The sequence below is a fragment of the Megascapheus bottae genome, chromosome 1, assembly GCF_031878675.1.
Source record: "Megascapheus bottae isolate mThoBot1 chromosome 1, mThoBot2.hap1, whole genome shotgun sequence".
NCBI classification, from domain to species: Eukaryota; Metazoa; Chordata; class Mammalia; order Rodentia; family Geomyidae; genus Megascapheus; species Megascapheus bottae.
The window spans coordinates 31,881,999-31,895,585 of record NC_143509.1 but is presented as its reverse complement, the minus strand read 5'-3'; the positions used below and the strand labels follow the sequence as shown (position 1 = coordinate 31,895,585).

The following is a 13,587-nucleotide window of genomic DNA, read 5'->3' as shown; positions in this document are numbered from 1 at the left end:
ATACATATGCATATACATATATATATACATATGTATATATATATATGCACTATTAAAGCTAGGACCTACAGTGTGAACTCTAATTTTTTTTGACCTGCACAAAGACATTGTAATCAGAGTGATGTAAACATGGTTGTTCTAGTCAGAAAAACAGAAACATATGATGCAATATATTCAGCTTTGCCGTCATCATACAAGAACTGGGTCAGGAGTTCTGGTTTATAAGGAAGCCTTTCACTGGGGCTTATTCCAGACACCCTATGTTCAAAGCAATGCCTTAGAGGAAAGAAGCAGTCCCCCTGACCAGTCTCCTCAAGGCCTCTTTCATGTCCCTGTTTCTCAGGCTGTAAATGAAAGGGTTCAGCATGGGCGTGACCACCGAATACATCGCCGAGGCCAAGGCAGTCTTCCCGGGAGAGTCTGTCACTGCAGAACTGATGTACACCCCCAAACCTGTCCCATAGAACAAGGAGACCACGACCAAGTGAGACCCACACGTGGAAAAGGCTTTGTACCTGCCATGCACGGATGGTTTGAGCCAGACAGATGAGATGATTTGAGTATAAGAGAAAATGATCCCAGAGAAAGGAATGCCACCGAACACAAAGGCTGCCAGATATGTCAGTACATTGTGGATGAAGGTGTCTGAGCAGGCTAGCTTGATGACCTGAGCGAGTTCACAGAAGAAGTGGGGGATTCCCACATCTCTGCAGAAGGACAGACGCAATGCCATCAAACTAAGGAGTAGGGCATTAGCAATACTACTGAGCACAGACAGGAGAGTCAGCAGGCCACAGAGGCGAGGGTTCATGATGACTGTATAACTCAAGGGGTGACAGATGGCCACATAGCGGTCATAGGCCATGGCGGCCAGGAGACAGTTTTCCAGGCCAGCAAAAAGCAAGACAAAGCAGGCCTGTGCCAGGCAGCCTGCATATGTGATGCTCTGATCCTCTGTGTGGATGTTGATCAGCATCTTGGGGACTGTACTGGAGCTGATACTAATGTCAGCCAGGGACAGTTTGGACAGGAAGGAGTACATGGGAGTGTGGAGGCGGGAGTCAGCATTAATAGCCAGGATGATGAGCAGATTCCCGAGCACGCTGACCAAGTAGATAGACAGAAACACTCCATAAAGAACAGGCTGGAGTTCTCTGTGCTCTGTGAGTCCCAGGAGGAGGAATTCTGCTATACCTGTTTGGTTTATTGATTCCATGTTGTTACAGAGACTGATGGAGGGGAAAGAAAACAGATGGTGGGATGGAAAACAGGTGTCCCAGGGTATCTCATGGTAGAAAAAACTAAATATCTACTGTGTTTTTATTTGTATTATTTTATTGCCTTGCGATATAATTGTACAAAGGGCTTCTTATGAGCACATCACATCTTGATTAGTGTCCACTCTTTTAAGTGAATTTTGCCCTCTTTTTTTCGTCTTTTAAAGAAATTTTACAAGTTTACTAACTTTAAGTAGTTGTGCAAAGGAGATGCCATTTAATAAGGTAATATATGAATACAAGGCATCTTTCTCTATGTCAACCTTTTCAACACTCTCACTCCTCCTCCCAACCCATCCTATCTTTCATTCTTCTTAATTTTGTAGGCTGAACATTGAATTCTTTTGTTTCCTGAACCTTCATTTTCTTTCATTTTTTAATATGCATATATGTTATTGTTGTTCTTTGCCCAATGTTTCTAACCCTGTCTCTCTCTTCTCCCAGTTTTTCTGTCTCTTTATTTCTCATTAGCTCTTCCTGTGTGTTTATCTCTATATCTTAGTGATCAATGTCATTGTTTTTCCCATGTCCTTATTATATAATAAATAATATAACTAAAGAATACAATAATATAAATGTAACATAAATAACATAATGAATGTAAAAATACAAGTGATAAAGTAAATCTGACCTAAGTTAGCAACAGAAACATCAAAAACCTATGAGAGTAAAGTGATTTGCTTAAAATAAATTTAAAGTAGCCTGGACCCAGAGAGGCTCATGCCTGTAATCCTCACTACTCAGGAGGCTGAGACTTGCAGGATTTTAAAACTATCCTGGAGGGAAATAGAAACATGGTGGTGTTTTGTTGTTGCTATTGTAGCTGGTGGTGGTGAGGGTGGGGGGTTTAATAATAACAAGAAAATTGCATTTGAAAAGAAAGGGCTAACCTGGACAGCAAAGTCCAAAAGGCTCTCCAATTAGCAAATAAGCTAGACTGCACTACTGGCTTACAAGGCAAAGCTCTAGCACAGCAAAAAAAGCTGACGGTGATACCAGCACCAGTGAAATCAAATAAAATGAAGCAAAATAATAAAACAATAGAATAAATCTACAGTCTGCAAATTTTTAATTAGTTTAAAAGTACCATGAATAATAAAATATTAATGTATTAAAAATAAGCTAGAATTTGCTGTCAAAACATTGAAGCCCTAAATAGCCACCACTCATCATTTAATTAAAAATGTTTTGATTAAGTTAAAGGAAGAGAAATAGGGAAAAAGAGGACGTGAGTGTGACCAAAAGATGTTGGTCGCAGAGAGGGTAATATCAAAATGAAGCCCTTATACAACAAATCAATGCTAATAAAAATAATGGAGATAATAAAAGTAAATATTAAGGGTTTCCATTTAAGAAAAAAATTACATAGGTTGCCACATTTGTGTTAGATAATGCTAAGAAAAATAAAACAATGCACACTTCACCATATCATCAAACACATAAGGATTTTATATTCCCTTTCTCTAAGGAAACCACTAAAGGTTTTGTTCATTGTTTTCATGAGACTTTACTGCCTCAAATAAGTTTACCAATTCATGCCCTTGGTTTATATTTTTAAACTTTTTGCCCTGGATGCCATTTTGTCTCTTTCTGTTTGCCTGAAAGTAATGTGTTTATCTACATTCTAGTCTTGGTTTTTGACGGATTATTTCATCATGGCTACCTGACTTTATTCCAGAATCTCTGACACCACCGTTTATTTAACCTTTCTCTCATTAAGGGATATTGTATTACGGAATGAACACATAACCCATTCACAAATATATCCACAAATATCCATAAAATGTATAATGGGTCAATTGATTTTTTAAAAACAATCACATGAAGAGCAATGAAATGATACTACTTGACTCCACAAAATGAAGAAAGGTATTACCTGATTATATACAGGTCTCTCTCTCTCTCTCTCTCTCTCTCTCTCTCTCTCTCTCTCTCCCTCTGTGTGTGTGCGTGTGTGTGTGTGTGTGTGTGTGTGTGTGTGTGTGCGTGTGTGTGTGCTGATCATAGAGCTTCATCTCATGTCCTGGGCAATCTATGAGCATTTTCACCCAAGGTTGGTGGTTTACTACTTGAGCCACAACACCATTTCTGGCTTTTGTTTACAGGGGAAGGGGTAGTTCGTTTGAAATAAGAGTCTCACAGGCTTCCCTGCTTAGGCTGGCCTTGAACCATGATCCTCAGATCCCAGCCTCCCAAGTAGCTAGGATTAGCCACCAGTGGCTAGCTATTTTTCTCATTTTTAATATGCTTTCATCCCAGGCATTTACACAAATAATCTACATACCAAGATACCACAAAAAACCTACATTTTTTCTGACTCCATTTTGTTATCTCTTGAGAAAAATTCCCACAAGAATGTTAAGCTAATATTATGTTTCTAGGCTGATGCTATATCTCCTCGAGTAAAATAGAAATAAAAGGAGAGGATAAGATAGCCTGGGAGTCTGTATCATTTTCTTCTTGAATTCTCTCAGAAGTCTCATAACCAGGCAACAGTCTTAGCGAAAAATCTGCTCTGTGAAAGGATATCCTAAGGTCTTTAGCCAGAAGTAAAAAGCCGGATGCCTTTCCCATGGCCAATAAATTAAAAGAATTTTAACGTATCCCTGAAAACTCCCACACTGAGCAAGAGTAGACTGCTCATGAAAATCTAGGAAAACATTCCATCCATAAGGTTAGAGTCAGATATTAACAGAATAGAAGCTTTATCAGACACTGGTACATGAGGAGAAGAAGGCATATATGACAGTGATGGATAATTAAGAAGTCAGAGCCTGGCACCAGTGGTTCACTCTAGGATTTGTAATCCTAGTTGCTTAGGAAACTGAGATCTGAAGATGGCAGCTTGAAACCAGCCTAAGCAGGAAACTCTTATCTCCAAGAAACTACTCAGAAAAAGCTAGAAGTTACTCAGCTGTGACTCAGGTGGTAGAGCACTATCCTTGAGCACAAAGAGGCTCAGGGACAGTGCCCTGGCCCTGAGTTCAAGCCCCATGGGTGACCTTCTTCTGTTAGCCTGATGTCACACAACACATGAATGGATGAAGGAAGACCTGTTGTGGCTTAGCCAAATATAAATGAGGAGATTTCAGATTACCTGGGTGCCCACACTAAGGGATTGTGTGTGGTTCTTCCATGAATATGAAAAAGGAAATGTGAGATCTCTGCTCTAGGCATCCCCAAAAGACAGCAGTGCCCTCTTGTGCTGAAATCATGGTCTCTGAGACAAGGGCTGGGTATACAGCCTCTGGAACACAATATGTGTGGTGATCCAAGCAGATTATTAACATTCTCTTCAGTCCTTCGGGATTCAATATCCCAAACACCTCATTAAGGAGCCTCCTTTTTTTTTAAATTTTAAACTCCTGTGCTATTACAAGACAGCACAAATCCTAAGAGTAAGCCTAAGAGATGAAAAAAAAATGACTTGGCTGATCCATCCAGAGACCACAGGGAAGCCTGATCTCTCATTCAGTTGTTTGGGTTGTTGGCTCACACATCAATCCACAATAACCTTGAACTTCTTCATAGATTTTGGTTTGTTATTAAATGCAAGTATTTCTTAACTTTATCATTATAAAAATTTAAGGAAGTTTGGCACCTAATTTAGGCTCCTAGATGTAGTTTTTATTGTATATAGATTGATGCATAGATTGTTGTGTAAATGCCTGGGATACTATAACAAGAGTCTGTTAAAAATAAGAACAACAGGGACAGGAGTTTGGCCTAGTGGTAGAGTGCTCACCTGGCATGCACGAAGTCCTGGCTTCAATTCCTCGGTACCATATACACAGAAAAAAAGCCGGAAGTGTCATTGTGGTTCAAGTGGCAGAGCACTAGCTTTGAGCAAAAATTGTCCAAGGACAGTGCCCAGGCCCTGAGTTCAAGCCCCAGAAATGGCAAAAAATTAAAACAAAAAATAAGAAAAATAGCCTGTCACTGGTGGCTCATGCCTATAATCCTAGCTACTCAAGAGGCTCAAAGCTGAGGATCACGGTTCAAAGCAGCCTGGCCAGGAATGTCCATGAGCCTCTCATCTCCAATTAACCACCAGAAACCTGGAAGTGGCTCTGTGTCCCAAAGTGATAGAGCCTTGAGCACAAACCTTCAGAGACAGAGTCCAAGTCCATAGTTCAAACCCCACAACCACCAAGAAAATTCTAATGAAATGCTAACATGTCTAGAATGTTTGCCCTAGGAAAGAATATGATTACTATATTAATTCAAGATAGCAGATATTCTTAGAAGAGTGGAGGGTAGAACTGAATGTGTCTTGACTTGAGGAATAGCTCAAATGGCAGTTCTGCCTAGCAAGTGCAAGGCCATGAGTTCAAAACCAGTAAAGCAGAACGTGGGGGGAAGGGAAGAGATTGATAATTACACAAAGCTTTCTAAGTTTGTGGGAAGGCTGCAGTTTTCACATGCTAGAAAGAATAATTTAGGTCCATTTCATACAAGCCTAGTTGGATGTTGGTGATGGGCCAGCCTACTCATATTACTACTGAGTCATGTGCTAGCTTTCAGGGCTGTCTCCCCAAAATTCCTACCTGTCTAATTCTCAGGAGAATTTCTTTCAGCTGGATGGACACAAAGCTGAAATGATAGTCCTTTGCTGTAGTTCAAAGTCCAGTGCATCATGCATAAGAATTGCTTCAAGAAGCTTGACAAATGACATTATCAATCAGCCGTCGTGGTCAGAGCATTATTTATCTCTTTCATTTTTCCAAATGGCATTACTAAAACTCCCCTAGGGTAGTTCTGTCACCAATCTGTATTGCCCCCAAAATACTTCAACAGTCAGATTCTGCTTCTAAGAAAGCTGACCAAGAAAATGCACTGAGAAACTTCACATGTGGTAGTCAAACCAAAGTAGAGACCTCCAGAGCCCCTAATACTGAGCACTAAGAGACTGGGGTGTGGCATTTGTAAGGAAATGGGAAGACTTGGGGAAAAATTATACTCAGAAAATTAAGCCAGACCCAAAGACACATAGGCTGCACTATTTCCCCCATTCACAATCATTAGAATGTGCCTATAAATCTACAAGAAAACCCAATGGATAGTAAAAGAAAATATACCTGGGCATGATTAATTAAACAGCAGACTAAACATTCACACAGTGGGACCAAAGAAGGATATTCTAGGAGAGGACTGAAAGGGCTCAATAATGATCCTGTGAAGAGATGCTTATTGAAATGAACTCCAAGAAGTGGAAATAAAAGGGCTTTTTTTTGTTCTGTTTGCAGGTTTTTTCCTTTCCTTTTTTCGTTGGTTTATTCCCTTCTGTGTTCTATTGCTACTTTTGATTTCTCTATCCTTTGTGATGTATATAAACTTATCTGAAATAGGGAGGGAAAGAGGAACACAGAAATGGTAAGACAAAGGCTGAATTAATTCTGCAGTGAATCCCACTGGATACCATGTTGGAAATGAACTGTACAACTCAGTGGGGAAGGAGAAGGGATGGGAAAAATGGAGAGAATGAGGGAGGGGGGTGACACTGTTCCAAGGAACTGTACTCATTACCTGACTTATGTGACTGTAACCTTTCTGTCCATCAGCTTTACAACAAAAAGAAAAGAAAAGAGAGAGAGATTATAGTGCAGAGAAAAATCTGTTATTTGGCTTGCCCAAGACCTTTTCCACTGAAGGTACTCTAGAAAACCAAGGTCAAAGCCTGGGACAAGGTCATATGACTATTCTGATGAGCTTCTTCAAGGCTTCCTTAATATCTCTGTTTCTCAGGCTATAGATAAATGGGTTCGTCATAGGTGGGACCACAGTGTACATCAGCGAAGCTGCACCTATCATCCTGGATGAGTTGCTCACTGCAGAACTAATGTACACCCCAAAACTTGACCCATAGAACAAGGAAACCACAGACAGGTGAGACCCACAGGTGGAAAAAGCTTTCAGCTTGCCCCCAGATGAGGAGGGCATTTGCAGAAGACAAGAGACAATTTTAATATAAGAGAAAAGAATTCCGAGGAGAGGCACCCCGCCCAATAGAGTGGTCACTGTGTAGACAAGTGTGTTATTGAGGAGGGTGTCAGAGCAGGAGAGCTTGAGGACCTGATCGAGTTCACAGAAGAAGTGGGGGATGGTAAAGTCTGTGCAGAAGGACAGACGTAAGACCAACAGGCTGTGAAGGAGGGCATCCCCAATGCTAATGGACAAGGAGAACAGGATCAAAACCACACACAGGCAGGGGTTCATGATGCTCGTGTAGCTCAGAGGTTGGCAGATGGCCACATAACGATCGTATGCCATTGCTGAAAGCAGGAAGTTTTCCAACCCAGCAAAAGTCAACACGAAGCCGGCCTGAGTGAGGCACCCTGCATAACCGATGGCCTTGTTCTGTGTCTGGAGGTTCACCAGCATCTTGGGGACAGTGGTGGTGCTGAAACAGATGTCTTCCAAGGAGAGGATGGAGAGGAAGAAGTACATGGGGGTGTGGAGGTGGGGGTCAGAGGTGACAGCCAGGATGATGAGCAGATTTCCAAGCACGGTGACCAGGTACAAGGACAAAAACAGACCAAAGAGGATGGGTTGCAGGTCTGGGTCATCTGACAGCCCCAGGAGAAGAAATTCTATGATCGCAGTTTGGTTATGTGAGCCCATGTTCTTGAGGAAACTGAGAGGATGGGAGGGATAAAAAGAGAGGTGATGAGTCAGAAAAGAAATCAAGCAGAATCTCAGGATGTGTTACTTCATTTGTTTTTGTAAATTTCTAACTTTAAGGTAAGTATGTGTGCTAATTTGGTTATAGTAATGTTTTACTTATTAAGCATGCAAAATTTCTTGCATTTGCATTTATACTCCCCAGAATTTGCAAACATTCACAAAAATTTCTGCGGTATCGAACCAATTTGCAGTGGTATACAGCCTTCAATTCCCCTCCCCCCAAAAATCTGTATTATACTAGAACATTCTTTTTCATCCCATTAGCCTCTGGAAATCAACTAATAACCAGTAGAGTCATAAAGTATGTGATTTTTTAAAAAATATTGTTCTTGTAGAGTTGCTACACAGAGGAGTTAGAGTTACATGGATCAGAAAATGAGCAATGAGTACAAATCATTTTTAATCCTGTCTCCCTTTCCTTTTCTCTTTTCTAAATTTTCCTTCCTATCCCCACTCACAAGATATCCAGTTCATTTCCCACATGGTGTCTAGGTTGTTCCATCTTTTATGTGCTCTTCCTGATCATCTCAAATAAAAACAAAAGGAAAAGAAAGCAAAAACAGCAACAATGGCAACTAACTCATGTCTCTTGTTTCCTTTCCTTGAAGTTCATTTCATAGAAATTGTTTAAAATTTTATTATCAGGGTGATGTAAAGAAGGATTACAGTTACATTTGTAAGGCGTTGAGTACATTACTTCTTGAATATTGTTACCCCTTCCCATCTTTTTCTCCCACTTTCCCACCCCCACCGTCTTAGAATACTATATGATCATATACACAGAACTATAAACCTCTGACAACCAATCTTAGGTTGAGCTAAAGTTAGCAAAAAAAAAAAAATCTGGCAAAAAAAAAAGAGAAATGGCGAGGAATTTGGCCTAGTGGTAGAGAGCATGCACAAAGACCTGGGTTTGATTCCTCAGTACCACATACATAGAAAAAAAAAAGCTGGAAGTGGTGCTGAGGCTCAAGTGGTAGAGCTCTAGCCTTGAGAAAGCCCAAGGGCAGTGCTCAGACCCTGAGCTCACGCCTAGGAGGGAGAGAGAGAGAGAGAGAGAGAGAGAGAGGGAGAGAGAGAGAGAGAGAGAGAGAGAGAGAGAGAGAGAGAGAGAGAGAGAGAGAGAGAGAGAGAGAGAGAGAGAGAGAGAGAGAGAGAAATGATAGCCAGCCTCATGGTCAATATTTGTTTTCTTATTCTGTAAATTCCCATAGTTTTTTTTGCCAGTCCTGGGTTTGAACTCAGGGCCTGAGCCCTGTCCTTGGACTTTCTCAAGGCTAGAGCTCTGCCACTTGACCTTCAGCACCACTTCCGGCTTTTTTCTATGTATGTGGCACCGAGGAATGGAACCCAGGTCTTCGTGCATGCAAGCACTCTACCACTACGCCAAACTCCAGGCCCCCCATGCTTTTTTTATATTTCCATTTGAGCTATATCATAGTTGTAATTAGGAAGACTTGCAAACCTATTATTTAAAGTGAAAACAAAAATATTTTATAAAGATGACACCCAGTAACACTGATTAAATGAATGTATAGGCTCTGGAGGAAAATAGATATATTTAAAATATAATGTGTTTATCTCCACAAAAAAGGCAATGGAAGAATATAAACGGAATGGTATGTTGATGCATGTGAATTTTCATTTAAGAAAAGATCTCTATGCATGCCTGTAATCCTGTCTCAGAAGGCTGAGATCCAGAGGATCATGGCTCAAAGCCAGACCAAGCAGAACAAACAAACAAAAATCATCAAGATTCCATCTTCAATATAATCAGCAAAATCCAGGCTGGAGATATAGCACATGTGATAAAGCACAGGTCAGGAAAGCAAGCTGAATGAGCACAAGGTTGTGAGTTCAAACCTCAGTAACACAAGAAAAAAAATAAATGTTATGGTACTATGTCATCACTGGGTAAATCTGGAAATACATATAGATGTGTATTTCTTCCATGCTGTTCTGATTTTTTAATTTATATTTCATAAATACCAGAGAGACACAGAGGGAGACACACAGAGAGAAGCAGAGAGACACAGAAGGAAACATTTCCTAGAAAAGTCTGCCTTCTTTATTGCCTTGGTCTAGACTTGTTCTCTATTAGGGTATTGCATAGCAGGAAACAATTCACTCCAACAACCTGCTTTACAAATGGGAGTCAGAGAGGAATAAGAACAAGCCAGTCAGAGCCGGATGATCTGTTCCAAATGAATGAAAGATCAGGGAAACCTAGAAGGTGATTTGAAAGCTGAGCCAGAAGTCGATAACTGATAAGGACCCAAAGATTTTGGCTTTCCAGTGCATGGTAAGAAATTATCACCCAAAGTTGCATGAGAAAAAGCCAATAGTGGCGATGTCAGCCTCTAGACAGACAGCTCAAGGTATCTGATGTCTGCTTCTAATTGTCATGTCTTCAACACACAGCAACAGAGGGGGAACTGAGAGACCATGACAAAATAGACTAGTAGGAGACTCAGATTACCTGGGTGGCCACAGTAATAAGTGGCATTCAGTTCCCTTGACAAGAAGAAGAAGTTGGCCTTGGAGACCCAGAAGGAGCCAAATCACCTGCCCTCCAAGTCAGAAAGGGTGCTTGCTCTCTGATGCTGCCTGTGGCTCTGAGGGAAGATATTGTATGGAGAGCCCATTTTGGCAGAGCATCTGTAGGCTCTGTGACCCTCGGGCCTTTCCTATCCACAGTTCTTCATTAAGGGAAACTTCTGGGTCTCCTGTGACTATGAGAAAGCACAGAGCCCTTCAGGAGCCAGGCTGGAAGAAGAAGTATTTAGATATTTCCTAATTATTTTTATTAGGTCATTGTACAGAGATATTGGCATTTAACAAAGCAGCTTATGTATACTCTATATCTTGATTAATGGCATCCCTTTTAACTCTGGGACACTCAGCAACACCCGTGTGTGTGCGTGTGTGTGTGTGTGTGTGTGTGTGTGTGTGTGTGTGTGTGTGTGTGTTTGCACGTCAGTACTAGGGCTTGAACTCATAGCCTGGACACTGTTCCTCAGCAAGCCTGTATTCTACCACTTGATCCACACACACCTCCATTTTCAGCTTTTTGGTTGTTAAGTGTAAATAAGATTCTCAGATCCAATACATTTTTCATGTATTCATTAGCTACTTGTACTTCTGAGAAGAACCTATTCAATTCATTCACCCATTTATTGTTTGTTTTTTATTTGTTTGAAAATTTGTGGAAACTTTTGGGTTTTTTTAATATTTTTATTATCATAAAGGTGATTACCAGATGGACTATTGTTATATAAGTCAAATAATGAGTAAATTTTTTGAACAATGTTTGCTCCCTTCTAACTCTCTCCTACTTTTCCCACCCATCCCCACCCACAAGTTATATAGCTCATTTTCACCCAATTTATGAATATACTTGTTGTTTCTTCATGTTTGATTATTTAAAAATCTATATATAGGAATAATGTACTCAAGGAGTAGACTGTAAAGATTTTTCTCCCATTCTACCAACTGTTTCTACATTCGTATCATTCTTTTCTTTGCTGTGGGAAAGTTTTCTCAAATTTGATATCAGTGTGTCTGTCAATTCTTGTTTGACATATTTTTTTTGTTCCTCAGTTAGAACCGAGATGACTGTCCTGACCTGGGTCTTTATTTCTTGGGTTTCTGTTCTATTTTGTTCATCTGCTTCTCCATTTTTATTCCAGTACCATGCTGGTTGTGTGAGAGGATGGCTCTTTAGTACAATGCACACTTAAGCCAGCTGCAGGACTTGTGCACTCTGGCCCTATATCAGAGTGCCAATTTAAGAATCTGGATATTGGTTGGTTGATAGTTGCACTTCAGATTGTTCCTGTGATGATGTGAGGACAACTTTTCCTGAAGTCTGACTATTTTTTGCCAGTCCCGGGGCTTAAACTCAGGGCCTGAGCACTGTCCTTGCACTTTCTCAAAGCTAGAGCTCTACCACTTGAGCCACAGCACTACTTCCAGCTTTTTCTATGTATGTGGTACTGAGGAACTGAACCCGGGACTTCATGCATGCTAGGCAAGCACTTTACCACTAGGCCAAACTCCCAGCCCCAAAGTCTGACTATTTTAACATAGGTAATTTTCCACTAATCAGCACAAACACACACAGGTACTCATGCACACACATGTGAATTTGCATTTCTATCTCCCATGAAAGATAAAATAATAAATTTTAGATGCTTCCAAAAAGAAGAGTGTAAATCCTTTCCTGGGGCATACAAAGGTTCATTACTAGTTAAAACATGATGAGAAATAATGAACAAATGAAACCATATTGAATCTATCCACTTGTAGTAGCATCTATAAATTTAACAAAAGGACTCTTCTGAAATAAATCAGCAGTGTGTGTGTGTGTGTGTGTGTGTGTGTGTGTGTGTGTGTGCGCATGCGCGCGCATGCACACGCCCATCCTAGGCTTGAACTCGGGGTCTCAGCATTGTCCTTTTTTTGCTCAAGCCTATTCCTCCATCACTTGAGCCACAGCTCCACATCCAGCATTTTGCCAGGTAATTGGAGGTAAGAGACTCATAGACTTTCCTGCCTGTGCTGGCTTCAAACTATAAGCATCAGATCTCAGCCTCCTGAGTAGCTAGGATTACAGGTGTGAGCCACCAGCACCTGGTGAAAATTTAACTTTTAAAGAAAATTGATCCCATACTGGCAATAAAATATTGGTTAAATCAATCCAAAATTTATATCCATGGATAACAGCCATGTTTTAATCTCAGCATCTTCTGTCCTTTTGTACATGTTAACAAGACAACTGGTCATAGTATTTTAAAGCCTGTGAAATGAATCGAGGACATTTTCCTACTCTCCAGATGCCATTTCCTCAAATAAGTAACTTCTCCCATTCATCACAGAAAAGTCACTGGGCCACCCACATGTCTAGGACAGAAATGTAATCTGAAGCTGGGTGCTGGTGTCTCACACCTGTAATCATAGCTTCTCAGGAGGCTGAGATCTGAGGATCATGGTTCAAAGCCAGACAGGCCAAGGAAACACATGAGACTTGAGCAGAAGAGCTCAGGGACAGTGCCCAGGCTCTGAGTTCAAGTCCTATCACCTACAAAAAAATGCCCTTTCTCACAACATTCAAAGAGAGAAACAAGAGGAGAAGCCCAGAGAGTAGACTAGAGTGGACTGAAAGCGGCGAGAGGAAAGATGACTGGGGTAGAAAAAAAAAAGTTATGAAGGTATATGAAGGCATGTAGGCAAGGACACATTCCTTTTATGTCTTCACACCTCCTAAAATTAGCTGGTGATCCAGGAAGAGAACCATGCCAGGAACCCTTCTGCCACCTTGTGGCAGATTCAATGAAGCTCAAACTCTAATGACCTTTGGGGTTTTGTTGTTGTTTCTTGTGGTGTTTGTTTGTTTGTTGTCAATTGTGGAGCTTGAACTCGGGGCCTGGGCACTGTCTGGAGCCTCTTTTTGCCCAAGGGTGGCACCCTACCACTTGAACCTCAGAACCAGTTTCAGTTTTTGAGTGGTTTATTGGAGATAAGAGTCTCACTGGGCCCTTTCTGCCCAGGCTGACTTCGAACCATGATCCTCATTCAGATCTCAGCTTCCTGAGAAGCTAGGATATCAGGTGTGAACCACTGGCAT

The 13,587-nt window shown here is 40.9% G+C and overlaps 2 protein-coding genes across 3 annotated transcripts; both read right to left on the bottom strand.

Moving 5' to 3' along the window:
* Positions 1–277: 277 nt before the first annotated feature.
* On the bottom strand, positions 278–1,216 carry LOC150068893 (olfactory receptor 7G2-like). The gene has a single exon (XM_090330117.1). The coding sequence runs from the start codon at positions 1,214–1,216 to the stop codon at positions 278–280; it is 939 nt and encodes a 312-aa protein (XP_090186243.1).
* Positions 1,217–4,650: 3,434 nt separating this feature from the next.
* On the bottom strand, positions 4,651–7,898 carry LOC150068892 (olfactory receptor 7G2-like). 2 transcript variants are annotated; one of them, XM_090330095.1, is made up of 2 exons: positions 6,988–7,898; positions 4,651–4,681 (listed from the first exon to the last, which is right to left on the bottom strand). In XM_090330095.1, the coding sequence occupies exons 1-2, from the start codon at positions 7,896–7,898 to the stop codon at positions 4,651–4,653; spliced, it is 942 nt and encodes a 313-aa protein (XP_090186221.1). The 2 variants fall into 2 exon arrangements, with proteins under 2 accessions (XP_090186221.1, XP_090186230.1); XM_090330104.1 differs by lacking the exon at positions 4,651–4,681 and having other exon boundaries at positions 6,966–7,898.
* Positions 7,899–13,587: the final 5,689 nt, after the last annotated feature.